General features: G+C 38.4%; 1 protein-coding gene across 3 annotated transcripts in view; it reads right to left on the bottom strand.

Moving 5' to 3' along the window:
• RABGAP1L (RAB GTPase activating protein 1-like) overlaps positions 1-17,285 on the bottom strand; it is a 958,953-nt gene that overhangs the window by 432,604 nt on the left and 509,064 nt on the right. For all 3 annotated transcript variants that reach the window (XM_006867062.1, XM_006867063.1, XM_006867061.1), the window contains one exon: positions 2,484-2,597. In XM_006867062.1, the coding sequence (XP_006867124.1) occupies positions 2,484-2,597 (114 nt within the window). The remainder of the gene's footprint in view (positions 1-2,483; positions 2,598-17,285) is intronic.

Genomic DNA, 17,285 nt, shown 5'->3' with positions numbered 1-17,285 from the left:
CTCATCTTTCTCCCGCGGAGCGGCTGGTAGTTTCGAACCGCTGACCTTAAGGTTCGCAGCCCGATTCGTAACCACTACGCTACCAGAGCTCTGAAAATCAAGTGGGAGGGGAACTCACATATGATAGCTATCTAAAAGATGAAATGCTCGGGAATAAATCAACCAGAGAAACTGAAGACCTATACAAAGAAAACTATAAAACATTACTATAAGAAACCAAGAGAGACCTACAGAAATAGAGAAAGATACATGCTCTTGGTCTTAACACTGTGAAAATGACAATACTACCCAAAGCAATCTATAGAAATAATGCAATCTCAATCCGGATTCCAACATTATTCTTTTAAAAAGTTGGAAAAACGAATCACTAACTTTATATGGAAAGAAAAGAGACTCAAATAAGCAAAGCATTATTAGAAAATAAGAACAAAGTAACAGGCCTCTCACTTTACGATCTCAAAATCGACTACACAGTCACAGTAGTCAAAACATCTTGTACTGGGACAATGAAGACACAGAGATCAACAGAATAGAATTGAGAACCCAGAAGGAAATCAATCAACCTATGGTCACAGGACCTTCAACAATGGCCAAAAAGCATTAAATGGGGAAGAGATGGTCCTGAAATCCATTTTTAGAAAAATTAAATTAAGACCTGTATCTCTCACCATATATATACATATAAAACTTAATGTTGATTATTTTACTTGCACTGAATGTAAAGCTTAGGACTATAAATATCATCAATGAAAAACTCAGGATAAACTTAGGGGCTCTGATCTATGGCATAAATACACTATCAAATATAACTGAGAGCATACAAACAGAAGACAAAATACATGACTGGGACCATCAAAGGATTTCACCAGAAGAGTACAAAGAGAACCAACAGATTGGGGGAAAATACTTGGTGATGACAAATTAGAAAAAGGGCTAATCTCTAAAAATTATATAACACTTCAGTGCCTCATGGGACAAATAATCCAATTAAAAATGGGCAGAGGACATGAACAGACATATCACTGAAGAAGACATTCAGGTTGGTAACAAACATACGTAGAAATGCTCATGATCATTAGCCATTGTTTTTGGTGTTACATGCTGGCAAATTAGTTTCAACTCATAGTGACCCTGTATAGCGGTTTCCAAGGAGCTTCTAGTGGGTATCACTTTGTGGTTAGCAGTCCAGTGCTTATCCTATAATGCCACACCAGGACTCCTACATTAGCCATTAGAAAGATGCAAATCAAAACAACAATGAGATATCATCTTACTCCAGCATTAATAGCAAAGTTCAGAAAAACAGAAAACAACAATTGCTGGCAAGGATGTGGAGAGACTAGGACCCTCTTTCAGTCCTGGTGTGACTGTAAAATGGTGCAACCACTGTGGAAAATGGTATGGTGCTTTCTCCAAAAGTTGTAAATAGAAATATCGTATGATCACGCTATCCCTCTACTTGGAATATATCCTCAAGAAATAAGAGCCATGACTTGAATAGATACATGCACATCCATGTTCACTGCAGCATTATTCATAATAGCAAAAATATGGAGACTGGCTAACTGCGCTTCAACAGAAGAATGATAAAGCAAATTTGGTGTACTAATTGACGAATCTGCAAAATACCTCACAATATGGATGAACCTGGAGAATATGATGCTGAGTGAAATTGGTCACAAAAGGACCAACATTGTATGAGATATTTTGTAAAAAAGTTAAGAAAAGGTCTTCTTGATAAAGGAAACCTTCTGTGATGGTTATGGGGAAATTTATTCTTAGGCTAGAGGGTAGACACCTATTAACATGAGTAATAGAGCAGGCAATATATAATCAGTAAGAGGTTGGCAGAGGAAAGATGAAGGTAGCAGGAGACACAGGAAGGAATGCAAGAATTAAAGTGGATAGAGGTAAATACTGTTAACTAATGGTACATGGAAGGGGCTGTAATCATTGCAATGAACAAAGTATATGATTTGGTAATATGTAACACTGATGTAACAAAAGTTTTAAAAACGTCACAAAGACATACAATGGGACATAACTGAAAGTAAAACAACAGAAGCAGAGAACGCGTCAGTATTCAAGAATGGGCTGCACACTGATTCTTACTCTCTTTCTCTCTCTTACTGTTAAAAAGTAACAACGGTGGTAAGACATTATTGTCTTGTCAGAAGGCTAGCATCATCTGGGACTCCTCTGAACCTTTACTGCAGTACTCTGAGAGCACCTTCTGTGCCTCTCCTTTTTTCAGCAAAGCCTAACTGTGGCCGCACTATGCTTCCTCCCTCACGAAGAGTCAGGACACATAAAGGTCTAAAGATCACCTTTCAGGGCTCGAACTTGAGGACCTGGTAGTGCAAAGGTACGGCAGAGCACATGGTACAGTACAAGTAAAAATGAAGACAGAAAAAACCTAAAAAATCTTTATAGTGAAGTCCTGACCCTGTAAAATAAGTCAGACAAAGTGAGGAGGGTCCTACCTTGCAGATCTTGTACAGAGATTCCTGACCATCTCCTCCAGTGTCTTTAAAGTAATCATGTGCAGGAAATGTTCGATGAATATCTCGAGTAATAACACTCTCCTGGGCAGAGTCCTAAAAAGGAAATCAAAGTACAGCCATTACTTTCTACTATTTTTTAAATTATGAAAAACAACACATATATGGTTAAAAAAAAAATCAAACAACATACAAAAAAGTATACCTTTCCCTGAAAACTCCCATTCCATCTGAAACCCATAGTCCCATTTTCCAAAGGTAGGTGTTTCCAATCATTTATTTTATATACTATCATCCATTTATCTTTGGGTGTAAATGTGTGTATATATGTGGATGAGGAAAAGCAGAGGAAGAAAAGAGAGCGAGAGGGACACGTCTCTATTAATTGCCTTTAGAAACACGAACAGAAGCAAAGTATATCCGCTCATTTCATTTAACATAATAACATGTATATAAAAAGTTCCTTATCAAGACATGAGTATTTCATTCTTTCCAACAGCAGCTAAAAAGAATGAGGTGCGCTTGGATATGAAGATACCCTAATTTATTTAACAGTCTCCTATTAGTGGCCAATATGTTTGTGGGACTTTTTTCCTGTTTGTATTATAAACAATACCACATGTTGTTGTTTGTTGTTAAGTGTCGTCGAGTCGGTTGCGACCCTGCATAGGGTTTCCAAGGAGTGACTGGTGAGCTTGAACCGCCGACCTTGCAGTTCATATGGCTTTGCAGTCTGGCGCATTAACCCACAGCGCCACACCAGAACTCCACATGGAGCTTTGTTAAATATTTATCTTATATGTGTTTAAGAATTGTTGTTGTTGTTGTTAAGTGCCATCAAGTCGGTTCCGACCCATAGCGACCCTGTACAGGGTTTCCGAGGGTGTAAATCTTTACGGGAGTAGAAAGCCTCATCTTTCTCCCGCGGAGCGGCTGGTAGTTTCAAACCGCTGACCTTAAGGTTCGCAGCCCGATTCATAACCACTACGCTACCAGAGCTCCTTATTCCTAGAATTGGAATGTTAAGTCAAGGGTATGTATATTTTCATTTCTATCCCTTCAGAGCAGTACTAATACATACTCCCACAATGATAGAGCATTTGTTTCTCTACAGTCTCCCAAAATAATATCTTATCTAGTTTTTTACTCACTGACAACTTGACAAATGAAAATACGAATTAGAGAATATAATTTTAAAAGTAAAAACATCAAAGTTTTCCTACTGGTAGGTTAATTATCCAATTATCCACAAAATAAAAGGCCCACAGCTACTATATATAAGATTCCAAAGCAAATCACTGCCACCGAGTTTGATTCTAGCTCATGGCGACCCAATCTCTATCTAGGAGTTCTGAGGCTATAAATCTTTACAGGAACAGAAAGCCTCAACTTTTTCCCATGGAGTGGCTGGTGGGTTTGAACTGCTGACCATGGGACAAGCAGTCCTGTGCTGAAGATCTAGTTTTTGCTTTTTTTTTAAGACAGGTTAAAGTTGAACAAAATTCGAAGCTTTATAAGAAACAATCAGTCATTCTATGTTATTCCTGGAAATATTGGTTGTTTTATCTCCTTTAAATGCCAAGAAAATAGGATGGGACAATGTCTAGCAACCCTAATGATGAAAATTGTACAATTCAAAGAAGCGTCAAAGACCACTAATTGCAAATTAAAAGCATTGTTTAATGTCTTCCTTCCATACAGATTTAAACAAATCCTTTCTTTCAATTTCAAATTGAGAAAAAATGTTTAATATACGAGTTACTTCAATGAATGCTATTCCCCCTTCTCTTTCTAGCTGAGAAATATACCAGAAGAAGGGAGTAGTTGATTAGCTCTAACTTAAGCCAGGGCCTTCTCTTGCTGCCTTTTTCATTTCAGCTGCAATTTCACACTGGGTGGTAATTAGACCTTATAAAGTGTAGAAAAAGAAAGGAAGCAAACTGAAAAGTTACAAATTTGCTAGTAAACACTAAACATAGGCAAATCAGCCCAGGGGAACTTCTGTTTCTTAAAGGAGTCCTGGTGGCACAACTGCTAAGTGCTTGGCTGCTAACTGACGGGTCAGTGGTTTGAACTGACCTGTCACTCCATAGAAGACAATTGTGGCAGTCTGCTTCCCTAAAGATTTAAAGCCTAGAAACTCTACGGGCAGCTGTACCTGAGCTAAGGGTCACTGTGAGTCAGAACCAGCTGTGACAGCAATGGGTTTGGCTTTTGAGAGGAATAAAATGCAGAAGCTAAGTAAATATGAAACCTTAGGAAAATCGCCACCACTTAGGTAAGAGGATAAACAGAAAGTTTATATTCTTTAAAATAATGTAGGTTCTAATGTAGCACTGTGTGATAAGCACTGGACTGCAGAACTGCTAGCTGCAAGGCCAGCAGTTCAAATTCACCAGCTGCTCTCAGAAGCCATATAAAGGGTCATTATGAGTCAGAACCAACTCGGCGACACTTAACAACAATGACAAAGAAATTTTTGGTTTAGGGTGAGTATAATGCACGGCAAGCATAAAGGTACTGTTGCAGTTATTGTTAGGTGCCATCCCTATGCACAACAGTACAAAGCTATTTCTGGTCCTGCGCCAACCTCACAATGGTTGTTTCATTTGAGCCCATTGCTGCTGTCACTGTGCCAATCCATCTTGTTGGGGGTCTTCCTCTTTTTCCCTGACCCTACACTTAACCCTGCATGATATTCTTCTCCAGGAACTAGTGCCTCCTGATAATATGTCCGAAGTATGAGAGACAAAGTCTCTCCGCATAAAGAGATAATCTTATGAAATGTTAGTTTTATCTGGTCTAGTAGAGAACCTAAGTATAGGACCTGGGTAAACCAAAGTTTTCACTGCCCAGGCTTTCTCCACATGAAAGGTTCTCTTTTCCCACATAATTGTTTCCAGTGACAAATTACTTGAAATGATGACCAATGAGAATGCTCCCAGTGTTGTTGCTGAAGTACTTCAGGGACAAAAATATTCTCAGTGGTTTACAGGATAATCAATGTTGTACTTCAAAATGTTAAGGAAGGGAAATTATTGGGCTATATTCCAGTATTAGTGTATTTGCCAAGTCACCATGCTGTGTTTAAGTGCACAATAGCCTGATTCAAATAAAGGGAAACTAATTTTAAAAAAAAATTCTAGAAAATAATTTTGTGTAAGGAATCCTGATGGTGCAATGGTTAAAACATTTGACTGCAAACTAAAAGGTCGGTGGTTCGAACCTACCAGCAGCTCTGTGGGAGAATGATATAGCAGTCTGGTCTATAAAGTTTTACAACCTTGGAAATCCTATGGGACATTCTACTCTGTCCCATAGGGTTTCTATACATCAGAATAGATTACATGGTGAAAAATTTGGCTTGGTTTATTTATTTAACTTCGTATAAAAATGAAAATAGCTTTGTCTATGTATATTTGAGTCTTACTTGTTTGTTCAATTTTTTAAAAATAAAAAAACTTTTTCCTTGCCTAATAAATTTTACTTTTCCAGAAGTACTTACTCCCTGGAAGGTGCAAAGAGTCAACATTCTTGACTGCTAACTGGAAGACTGGAGATTCCAGTTCACCCAGGGGAACTTGGGAAGAAATGTCTGGTGACCTTCTGTAGAAAAATCTTCCACTGAAAATTCTATGTAGAACAGTTCTATTCTGAGACACATGGGGTTCCTTGAGTTGGAATCAACTGGTTTCATTTTTTTAGAGCAGTTTTAAGTTTATAGACAAATTGTATAGAAAGTACTGAGAGTTGTAGAATTGATGTTAAATGTTTTCTTTCTATATGTATTTTCTACACATGTATTTTCCTAAAGTTTGTACTCAGTAGCCTATCAGAATAATTTCTAGAACTTCACTAAAGTTAGAACAAGCACAATTTAAATATTTGTCTTTCCTGGTTTCAATTTTATAACACTCAACTATTTTGCTTCTCTGTTCACTGATCTTTTTAATAAAAGTGAAGGTCACAAGATGCAGGAGACTCTTATAAACAGAATAAAAGAAATGAAATTATGTACTGGACAAAATAAAGAGAAAATAATTGTGTTGTCCTAGTGAAAGCTAAAGCTAGTTCACTTCTCAATTACCCATAACCACTCAGAATAAGAACAGTATATATTTGAGGACTTCAACCTTATTCACCAATCCACTCATTATTCACCAATCCACTCATTTTATGTGTTTTTGTTTGTGTATATGTAAATATTTATGTATGTTTTTGTTGTTGTAAAGTGCCACCAAGTCGGTTCCATCTCAGAGCAACCTGTATAGGGTTTCCAAGGAGTGGTGGGTGAGCCTGAATTGCCGGTCTTCCAGTTCAAACCAACCTTGCAGTCCAGTATACTACCATACAATGCCACACCAGGAATATATATATACACACACACACATATCCTTCAAAAAGTACATGTAAAATTTCCATTATCTTTTAATTGAAATTTTCATGAAACTCTTTGAAACTTCCTCGACATATGGTTGAGTCAGAGACTCACCAAACTTAAAACGTTCTAGAAAGAAGACAAAACAATTTTCCTTTCCATTATTAATTATTTTCTTCCTAGGCTTACTGATTATAGTTTGCCAATTATTACAATTAATAAAATGAACAGAGAGTAAAGAGTCCCACAAGAAAAACGAGTACATATGACTCACCAAATGAATAAACTGGAGTTAAAGGTTTTAAATTTCTACATAACTAAAAATCTTTTATAGCACAGCCAATACTGATATAGATCATTTTCTTGGAAGGCTGCCCATAAACAGAGTCAGCCCTGCACCAAGAAGTTTCAGGAAAAAAAAGTCACTCCCCTTCACGGGCAGTTACTTCACCAAGCTCATCCAGAAACTCCTCAATCAACTCACAACTGACTTCTCAATAGCTGTGCCTCCCACTGTGCTCTTCAAAGTCCAGTGTAGCATTTCAGTGGCTTTAAAACCAAAACCAAAACCAAAACCATCGAGTCAATTCTGACTCATAGCAACCCTATGCAGGGTTTCTGAGAACATAAATCTTTACAAGCACAGTCTCATCTTTCTCCCTGCAACAGCTGGTGGGTTTGAACCTCTGACATTGTAGTTAGCAGTCCAGTGCGTATCCTACAGCAAGAGCCAGACAAAACCACTGGTTCTATTTCTGGCTTCCACTTCTTAAAACCTTTAGGAACTCAGTTAAGTTATTGGATCTCAGTAAACTCCAGCTTCTTCATTTGTAATAACTAATGCATAATGTTGTTTTGGGAGTGCAGTGGCTCTGTAAGATAAAAGTCTGTGAAGCACAAGGACTGAGAACCACAAGGTCAGCAGTTTGAGCCCACCAGCACTTTTCGAGAGAAAGATGAGGCTTTCTGCTCCCACAAAGATTTACAGAAGTCAGAACCAACTCACCAGCACTTAACAATGTTGTTTACAATAAAATAATATATGAGCATGCAAAGTGCTCTTGCACATTGTCTAGTATAAATTGAGTACCCATTCAATGGCAATAATAATAACAACAACAACTTTTAACAGCATTAATTGTATTCCCTCTTTCCTTAAGACTAAGGAGCTCTGGTAGCGTAGTGGTTACGAATCGGGCTGCGAACCTTAAGGTCAGCGGTTCGAAACTACCAGCTGCTCCACGGGAGAAAGATGAGGCTTTCTACTCCCGTAAAGATTTACACCCTCGGAAACCCTATACAGGGTCGCTATGGGTCAAAACCGACTCGACAGTACTTAACAACAACAACAACGTTTAACTGTTTAAGTGCTGTCGAGTCGGTTCCCACTCATAGTGACCCTGTGTAGGGCTTCTGAGCAGTTCAGTGCTTTCCCTGTGGTCCCGTACTTATCTGACATGATGTAAATAGGGTGTTTAGAGATGTAAACCAAGTAGTATGGTTCGTTCCAAACAAAGATGTCCTTGTCTAATGACTGATGTCATAGGCACTACAGGTGAAGACAGAAGACAGAAGACTGCAGGGATGGTGCTGCCAGTCAAGAAATGCCAAGGACGGCAGGCAACCACCAGGAGTAGGACAAGACAGATTCCTCTGAGAGCCTCTTGCATGAACCAACCCTGCTGACACCCTGAATTTGTATTTTGCTTCTAGAACTGTCAAAGAATAAATTTCTGTTGCTTTAAGACACCCAGTTTGTGGGAAATTGTTACATCTGATCTAGAAATATACATAGAGTTTACATACAAAGCCTGTTTTGAATTTTCTGTCAGGTATCTTATGTGTCCTAAATTATCCTTGTTTCTATGAATCCATGAGTAAACGCAAAAATTAGCAACTATTTTAGTAAAGAATTATTTTAATCAATTAATATACACTCTGGCCCCAGGTTTGCATATAGCACAAATAATAAGAATGAAGTACACAAACTTGTCTAGGTGGAAAACGGGAAAGATAGGGTAGGGTAGAAGACAAATTTGGCAGAGCAGCCACAATTTCCATCATTACATTAGAATTTCGACTATGAAGATTAGAGAAAGTTCAAAATCATGGTAGTAGAGAGGACAAATGCCAAGGTCAAAAACTGCATGCCTTCCTCCTGGGCCACTATCACCAAGAATGTAATTGGAAGGCAAGGTCCTTGAGGTCATCCTCTCTCCTGCCTGACGGAGCGGCAGGTGAGGCCACAGATGAAAGCTGACTCAGCCCAGAAACAAGGTCTAGAGGACTGGGAAGAAAGACTTGCACGTTGAGTTCTATATCTATACCACTCTACCCCCAATACCATCTCTTAGAAATAAATCTAATTTTCAAAAGATTCTCTTTAATTTTTTTTAGAAATGTCTAACCTTTAAATCAGAAGATTAATTATAGCCTCTAAAAAGACATGATATGAGATGATAAAATCCACGGTCCAGCAGAAGATAACTCAGCTTGCTGAAGATTCAGTTTAAAACCAACTCTAAGAGGTATGGTAAAGCAGTTCAATTAACTTTTGATCATTTTAAAGTGGGTTCAATTTACAACCTGCTATCAAGGGTATTACAAAAACTGCTCTTACAGATCTGTCTTGATTTGTAATCCTCTTAATTCCTATTCCAAGAGAATCACCACTTACTTGTTTGTTGTGAGTAAAAGATGAATAGAGCATTTAAGTGTCAACAAGCATTAGGCAGACAGGTCTGGATGGCCATAGCCTATTCTTTTGTTTGAAATGATTTCTCTGCTGTTAACACTGGAAGGGCATTTGAGAGAGGATAACTACTTTGATATGTGACCTTAGCAGCAGAGAAAGTTTAAAAGCAGTATCCTGACAAATAGTCAAACCTTATTTGTACCTTGATTTGCCACATTTTTAAAACCATGACATCTTTTCTTATCAATTCCCTATTATCAACTCCAAAGGATACACTACATTTTCACTTTACATCTATCACTTGACTTTTCAACTTGTTAAGTGTAATGCCAACCTGATACTGCCATTAAAAATACCAAGGTAGACCACTACTAGCCCCAATCAGTCAGCAGATGAAAGATTCGGAACTTTAAAAAAAAAATGACCTTAGAGCATTTCTGCTATTTTTACTCCACGGGGATACTCCTTTAGTTCCATGTTGGAGTTCGATCTATGGTAAAATATCATAAACTAGTCTGCTTACATGTCCCTGAAAACAGATGGGTTTGCAGTGGTGGGTCTGATTTGCTCGCCTTGATGTTTGCCAAAATTCCAAAGAAGCAAAGATGAAAGGAGAAAACGTAATAGCGCATTCTAGTTTCAACTGTGCTGCTAAAATCATGAGCTGGAAACAGTAGCACAAAAAGGTTGGATAACTGCCAGCCTTCATTCCTTGAATACCAGGGGAAGTATTAAATAAGTGGGGTAATATGAAGGAAATAACCCTCAACCTAATAATATTGTGAGCAGGCTGCTTACTGGGCACTGCACACTCATGCTGCAAAATGCTTATGAATCAAAGCCTCATTATAAAGGTCAAATATATAAACCACATTCTGACTTCAACTAGAAAGAAATGTCTTCAGGGAGTGTGGCAACAATGAGAACTAAAGAGAGGGGAGAAGAGGAAGTGTATTTATAAACCCATCAATATTCATGGTAGGTACCTTGCTCATGGAAAAAAAAAAAAAAAAAGTATCAGGGATAAGAGTGAAAAATAAACATCTGAATAGAAAAGAGCATTTTGGGGCATGGTGGTTATGGGCTAGAAGACTAGGAGGCACTGTAACTTTGGGACCAGGCTGGATTTCCCATAGATTCTAAGAGTTACAAATATCTGGGGCTGTTAAACACACTCACTAATTGCACCTCTGGTCCTGAATTGGATTCACCCTCATTCCTAGGGTTACCAACCACTCATTCCACAAATACTTTTCAGAGTCCTGGTGTGGCACTGTGGGCTAATGCACTAGACTGCAAAGTTCGTTTGAACTTCAAGGTCGCCGGTTCAAGCTCACTAGTCACTCCTCATAAACCCTATACAGGGTCGCTATGAGTTGGAACTGACCAGATGGCACTTAACAAGAACAGCTAAGTGTAGCAGATATAATCAGTATCAAGACAAAGCTCCTGACTCTATGGAGTTCATATTCTCATAGTGAGAGAGGAAGACAATAAACAAATTAGTATATGATGCTGTCAGTAAAGAGTACTATGAAGAAAAATAAAACAGATACAGAAGTGAGTAAAAGCCTGAGATTTAAGGTAGTGTGGTTTTGCCTGTAAGTGAGGCTACCAATATTAAGAAAAAAGGTATTAGAGAGATAGAAGGAAGCATGTGCAAAGGTCCTAAGGTGGAGGTGGAATGGCTAAGCTTCTGGTGACATGTTCCAGCATATTGTTATCATTTTGAAGGGAGTGCAGGGGCTCTGAGCCCACTTGCCACTCTATGGGAGAAAGATGAAGTTTTCTGCTCCCACAGATTTAAAAAGCCTTGGAAACTCTATACAGGGTTATTATGAGTTGAAACCAACTGCATTTAACAACAACCATTTTTTAAAATGCCTGCTGCATAGATATCTTCAATCAACAGCCAAAATGAATCCAATACTTTCTTGGACTATCATGTCTACCTCAGAAATGTATAACTCTAGTTAAGATTATCTTTTTAAGATGTTTTAATTCATATATTCATATTAATATATTAAAATCATATACTCCTGGTGTAGTCCTGGTGAAACACTGCAGGATAATGTGCTGGACAGCAAGGTGAGTTTGAGCTGCAAGGCTGACAATTCAAATCCACCAGCTGCTCCTTGGAAATGTTATAAAGGGTTGCTATAAGTTGGAACTGACTCGATGGCACTCAGCAACAACAAGTGTGGTTCTGTCCTGCTAACAGCAAGGTTAGAAGTTCAAACCCACCAGCTGCTCCATGGAAACCCCATACTGAGTAACTATGAGTCGAAACCAAGTCAACAGCACTTAACAATACATAGTTTGCACATGTCTATAGGAAATTTGCCTATCATTCAAACATTGATTTTAACACTTGTTATGTGTATGACTTTATACTAAGGCCTGGGGGATCAAAATGGCATAGGGTATAATGGCCAACTGAAAAAGGCTTAAGATCTACTAGAAAGATCAAGATATAGGGGTAAATATGAAGGGAAGGAAACATATTCTAGTGCCAAATAAAGATCAATCTTATCTACAGAAATTTATTGAAGACAGTGATCACAGGGGGGTTCAAATGGTGAAAGTGACCTCCTACAAGAAACACAGACTGGCCTAGGCACTGAAGACAGGATGGACTCAACAAAATGGAAAAGATCACCAGAAACCATAGGAAGGATGGTGTGAGCAGAAGTTTCAAAGCAGGATAGCACTTGGCATGCTGCTAATGACTCTAACTGGCAGGCACAAGGAATTCAGAATGAGAAAAGTTGAATGGGATCCAGATTATGGAAAAGTGATCTTGAATGAACACCTTTTAAATATACCCTGTGGACAATAAGAATTCAACTCATCAGCACTGTCTGTGTAGCCAGTTTTGTGAATTCTTGACCTAGTTTGACCTTATCCACTTTTACTATCAGCAAATTTGAAGATCTCATTGAGTCTCATTATGGTATTTTGTCCCAATAGTGGTTGACAATGGTGATACCTCACCAGTACTTTTTTTTTTCCTATTAAGAAATGAGTGTTAAACTTTTCTCTCTGTATTCAATTAAATATTACAATAGTCCTCAATGCTGTGTTAATTTAGATAACTTTCTAAAAAACATCTTTAATATAGAACTTTACAAGTTTAAAATATTGAACCCACTATCAACCATTAAAAGGAGCTCTGGTAGCATAGTGGTTATGAATTGGGCTGCTAATCTCAAGGTCGGCATTTTGAAACTACCAGCCATTCCACAGGAGAAAGATGAGGTTTTCTGCTCCTGTAAAGATTTACAGCTTCGCAAATCCTGTGCAGAGTCACTATGAATCAGAAAGGACGCCACGGTACTTAAAAACAACAAATCAACCATTAAATCACTTGTTCACTGAGTGTCCCAAATGTCTCTAGCTGGTCTGGGGAGTGAATACTATTTAATGACCGGCAGGTGACAAAACTACAGAGATGAACCTATATAATTTATTTGCATAAAGGGCCATCTAGAACTTCAAAGGAGAATGTATTCAGTCTTATTCATCTGAGCCATAAATGAAATCCTAAATAAATTTAATAATGTAGATATTTTTAAAATACTTTAGGATCCATAAGTATTCTATACTCAGATATAAATTTTGAAAAAGGAGATTAATTTTCAATAATTTCCACTGTTTCTTTTTTCTAACAATATGTCTTTGCATTAATATAAATTAATAGTTTCCTAGGAGAAGATGCACTGATCACAAAATCACTAGAAACAATGAAAGAGAAATGGCTAAGAACAGAAGACGGCGCCCTGGTGGTACAGTGGTGAAGTACTCATGGGAGACAGATCTGGCAGTCTGCTTCCGTAAAGGTGTACAGCCTTGGAAGCCCTCTGGACAGTTCTACTCTGTTTTATATATGGGTCACTACCCAAAGGCCCTGACTCCACGGCAGTAGGTTATGGGGTTTTAAGAACAGACGAATTTGTTACTGAGAGATTATAACAGTTATAGTTCTCAATTATAATGGTCATTTCAATAAACATTCAAATTCGATCTAATAAGTATAATCAGTTGCCCTTGAGTCGATTCCACATGATGGTGACCCTATGAATCTTAGAATTGGACTGTGCTCCACAGGGATGTCAATGGCTGATTTTTTTGTTTTTTTCAGCAGTTGATTGCCAGGCCTTGCTTCTCAGGTACTTCTCAGCAAATTTGAACATGCAGCCTGTTGGTTAGCAGTTGAGCATATTAAGATCTGCACCTTCCAGGGGCTCCCCTAGAAGTATATGATGGGTTTAAAAGAAAATGCTGGTTAATAAGACAACTTTCCACTACTCACTATCTTCATTTTTTTCTCGTCAAGAGTCAATTTATTTCTCCAAGAGATTTTGTGAAGTGAGGTGTAATCTTTTTGAGAGATGACACATTTTAAACTTGTTTAATCCTTCACGGAAAGAGGACAGGAAAAAGGCCAAATCATGAGTAGGAGTCTAAAGAATTTTACTCTACATTCTTTTTCTCTATATGGATTCAGAAATGAAGATTCCATTCTAAGACTTAAGAAGATTTAGGTAAATATAGATCCCAGTTCCTGAACACAATATATTCCCTTTTCGTTTCTTTGCTGGCTCCTCCTCTATCTAGTTCTCATATGACATTGTTGTTCCATCCACAGCCTTTTTCTTTGTTGATTCTCCACATTCTCCCTGAGAAATCACATCCACTCCTACAATTTCAACGATCATCCATCTTCTCTCTTTGTGTATCTTAAAATTTGCTTTTATGCCAAATCTATCCAAATCACCTGAGAAGTGACTATAGCACACTCATTCCCAGAACCCACCTAGATTGAATCTACTAAAATCTCTAAAGTGCTTCATGGAAATCTGCATTTGTAACAAGCATTTATGCTGTCAGTGACAAAAGTCCACAACTGTTACTTGGAAACTAGTAGTCTAACAGATCATTTTTGCATGTGAAACTTAAGTCCAAAACTAAAGTCCAAATTTCCCTTCTCTTTATACAGTTATTCTGAATGTCTTCCTCTTCCTTTCCTGCATTGGTCATTTGATGCCCTGGGCTTTCACTGTACTGGCTAGTTTAATTAACTACTGTCCTGGTGTGACGCAGGTGGGCTAATGCATCAGACTGCAAAATCATTTGAACTGTAAGGTTGGTGGTTCAAGCTCACCAGCTGCCCCTTGGAAACCCTATACAGGGTAGATATGGGTCGGAATCAACTTGACTGCACTTAACAACAACAACATGTCTGAATTTCCCACTTGACTTCCAGGTGGACCAGCAGTAGTTTTTATTTATCTTTGCTTTCTGGAAGCATTGGCAGTGTAGTGGGTTAAGCATTGGGCTGCAAACCACGAGGTGAACAGCTTGAATCCTCCAGCCACTCCATGGGAGACAGAGGAGGATTTCTACTCCTATAAAGATTTACAGCCTGGGAAACCTACATGGGTCACTATGAGTCAGAATTGACTTGAAGGCAATAGGTTTCTTGGTTTTTTGTGGTCCCTAACAGCAGAGACTTGGACTCCTGGTGTGGCGATGTAAGATAAGCACTAGACTGTGAATCACAAGGTTGGCAGTTCAAACCCACCAGCTGCTCCTCAGAAACCCTGTACAGGGTCGACTCAGTGGCACATAACAACAGCCCAAGACTTTAACTGGTGCTTAATAAACCAGATTAAGGGAAACTAGCCTGGTAGGCATTTATTCCCCATAATGGAGACACTCAAGATTTATCATCTCTGTTTTGAGTTTTCAATCACTTCCTAACCTCATTTGGCAAGAGTAGCATCAAAATCTAATAATTTGCACTAAAATCAAAGATGATGACAAGGAGTCATAGACTTCCAAACAAAAATTTTATAGCAAACTGCATAACAAAGTGTTCTTACCACTAATACCAAAGATGACATGTGAACATAATTATAGACATTATATAAACTACAGAAGATGTAATGAATCTCTATCTTGAAACAGGAAAGAAAAAAAAAGCTGTTTGGGGGTTTTCTGAGTTTTACCTCATTTTATATTAAGACAATAAAAGATAGAGATATATTCCAATGCTGCAATGTTTTAAAATCAGTCTTTTTATTTTTAAAATGACAAAGGATGAATCACATAACTAATTTGCTCAAAACCCTGCCAGAAGCAAATTACATGAAATATAATGTTCTAGAAATCTGAAATAATACTTCACATAGTTTACATGCTGAGTCCCTCGGTTGTACAAATGGGTATTATACTTCAAAAGGTTGGAGGTTCTGGCCTAATCAAACCAAAAACCAAACCAAACCCATTTCTATCAAGTGAAATTCCATTTCCTAGTCACCCTATAGGACTGAATACTACTAGTCTAAGTAGTTTCCATGGCTGTAAATCTCTGCAGGAAGCAGACTGCCCATTCTTCCCTTGAGAAATGGCTGGTGGTAGGTTCAGAGTGGCTGGTGGTTCCAACAGCCTGGTTATTAGCCAAGTACTTACCCACTGCCCCACTATAGCTCCCTAATCTATCCAGAGTCTTAGAAATCTAGGAGGGGGCTTCAACAAATTTGTGGGGAAACAGAATGAAAAGAAAATGCAATTTCTCCACAAATTCTTTGAAGGTTCCCCACCCCCTGTATTTCTGAAAAACCAGACCTTGAAAGCCCAATAGAGCACGTTATACTCTAATACATGTGAGTTCTCCATGAGTCAGAATCAATTTGAAGGCAACTGGTGGGTGGTTGTGGGTAGTTCATTGATCTCAAGGTTAGGTGGTTGTTGCTGTTGTTGTTAAATCGATTCTGACTCATAGCATAGTATAGGGTTTCCAAGGAGCGGCTGGTGAGCTTGAACTGATGACCTTATGGTTCAAAATGAGTTTGCAGTCCAGCGCATTAACCCGCAGCTCCACACCAGGACTCACAAGGTTAGGTAAGATTCAGGAAATTCTTTCTTATCCAACATCTCTCTGATTATGGTACTTAATAGGCTTCGGTTCTTGGTTGTTCTTTATGCCATACTAAGTCAGAGAAATATACAGCCCTTCCTTTTTTCATATCATGATCCTTTAGATATTATAAATGAAGAAATAGGAGATTAACTACTGTAGCATCTTCTATTCTACCTGATAAGATTATAAGATAGTCAGGCTAAAAAGACTGTTTCTAGCTTTTCAACTGCTAGTTATTTCAGTTTTACAACACTGGCACAAGGAAAGCGCAGACAAATAGTTCCTGGTTGTGGTGTTTCTCACTTTCACAACACCCCTATAATCAACATACATATTTGCTTCTGATTTAAACATGGTTCAAACTCACCAGTCACTCCTTGGAAACCCTATACAGAGTGGCTATGACTCAGAACCGACTCCATGGCACTTAACAAACAAGTCAACAATAGACTCAAAGATCTGAAAAAGGATGGTTAAAGTCTGGCTTTTTAGTGATGGGAAAGAAAATGCAACTGCTGAATTCTTACAAATTAAAAAAAACTATCAAAATAAAACACACTTATTTCTCATTTAGTGAGCTGCCATTTGTGATGGGTACTTTGAGGTGATCTAGTGGCTATAGGAGCTCTGGTAGCGTAGTGGTTACAAATCGGGCTGCGAACCTTAAGGTCAGCGGTTCGAAACTACCAGCTGCTCCGCGGGAGAAAGATGAGGCTTTCTACTCCCGTAAAGATTTACACCCTCGGAAACCCTGTACAGGGTCGCTATGGGTCGGACCCGACTCAA

This window comes from Chrysochloris asiatica, unplaced genomic scaffold (genome assembly GCF_000296735.1).
Source record: "Chrysochloris asiatica unplaced genomic scaffold, ChrAsi1.0 scaffold00100, whole genome shotgun sequence".
NCBI classification, from domain to species: domain Eukaryota; kingdom Metazoa; phylum Chordata; class Mammalia; order Afrosoricida; family Chrysochloridae; genus Chrysochloris; species Chrysochloris asiatica.
The sequence above is the reverse complement of the archived record's forward strand: the minus strand, read 5'-3'. Positions and strand labels throughout refer to the sequence as shown.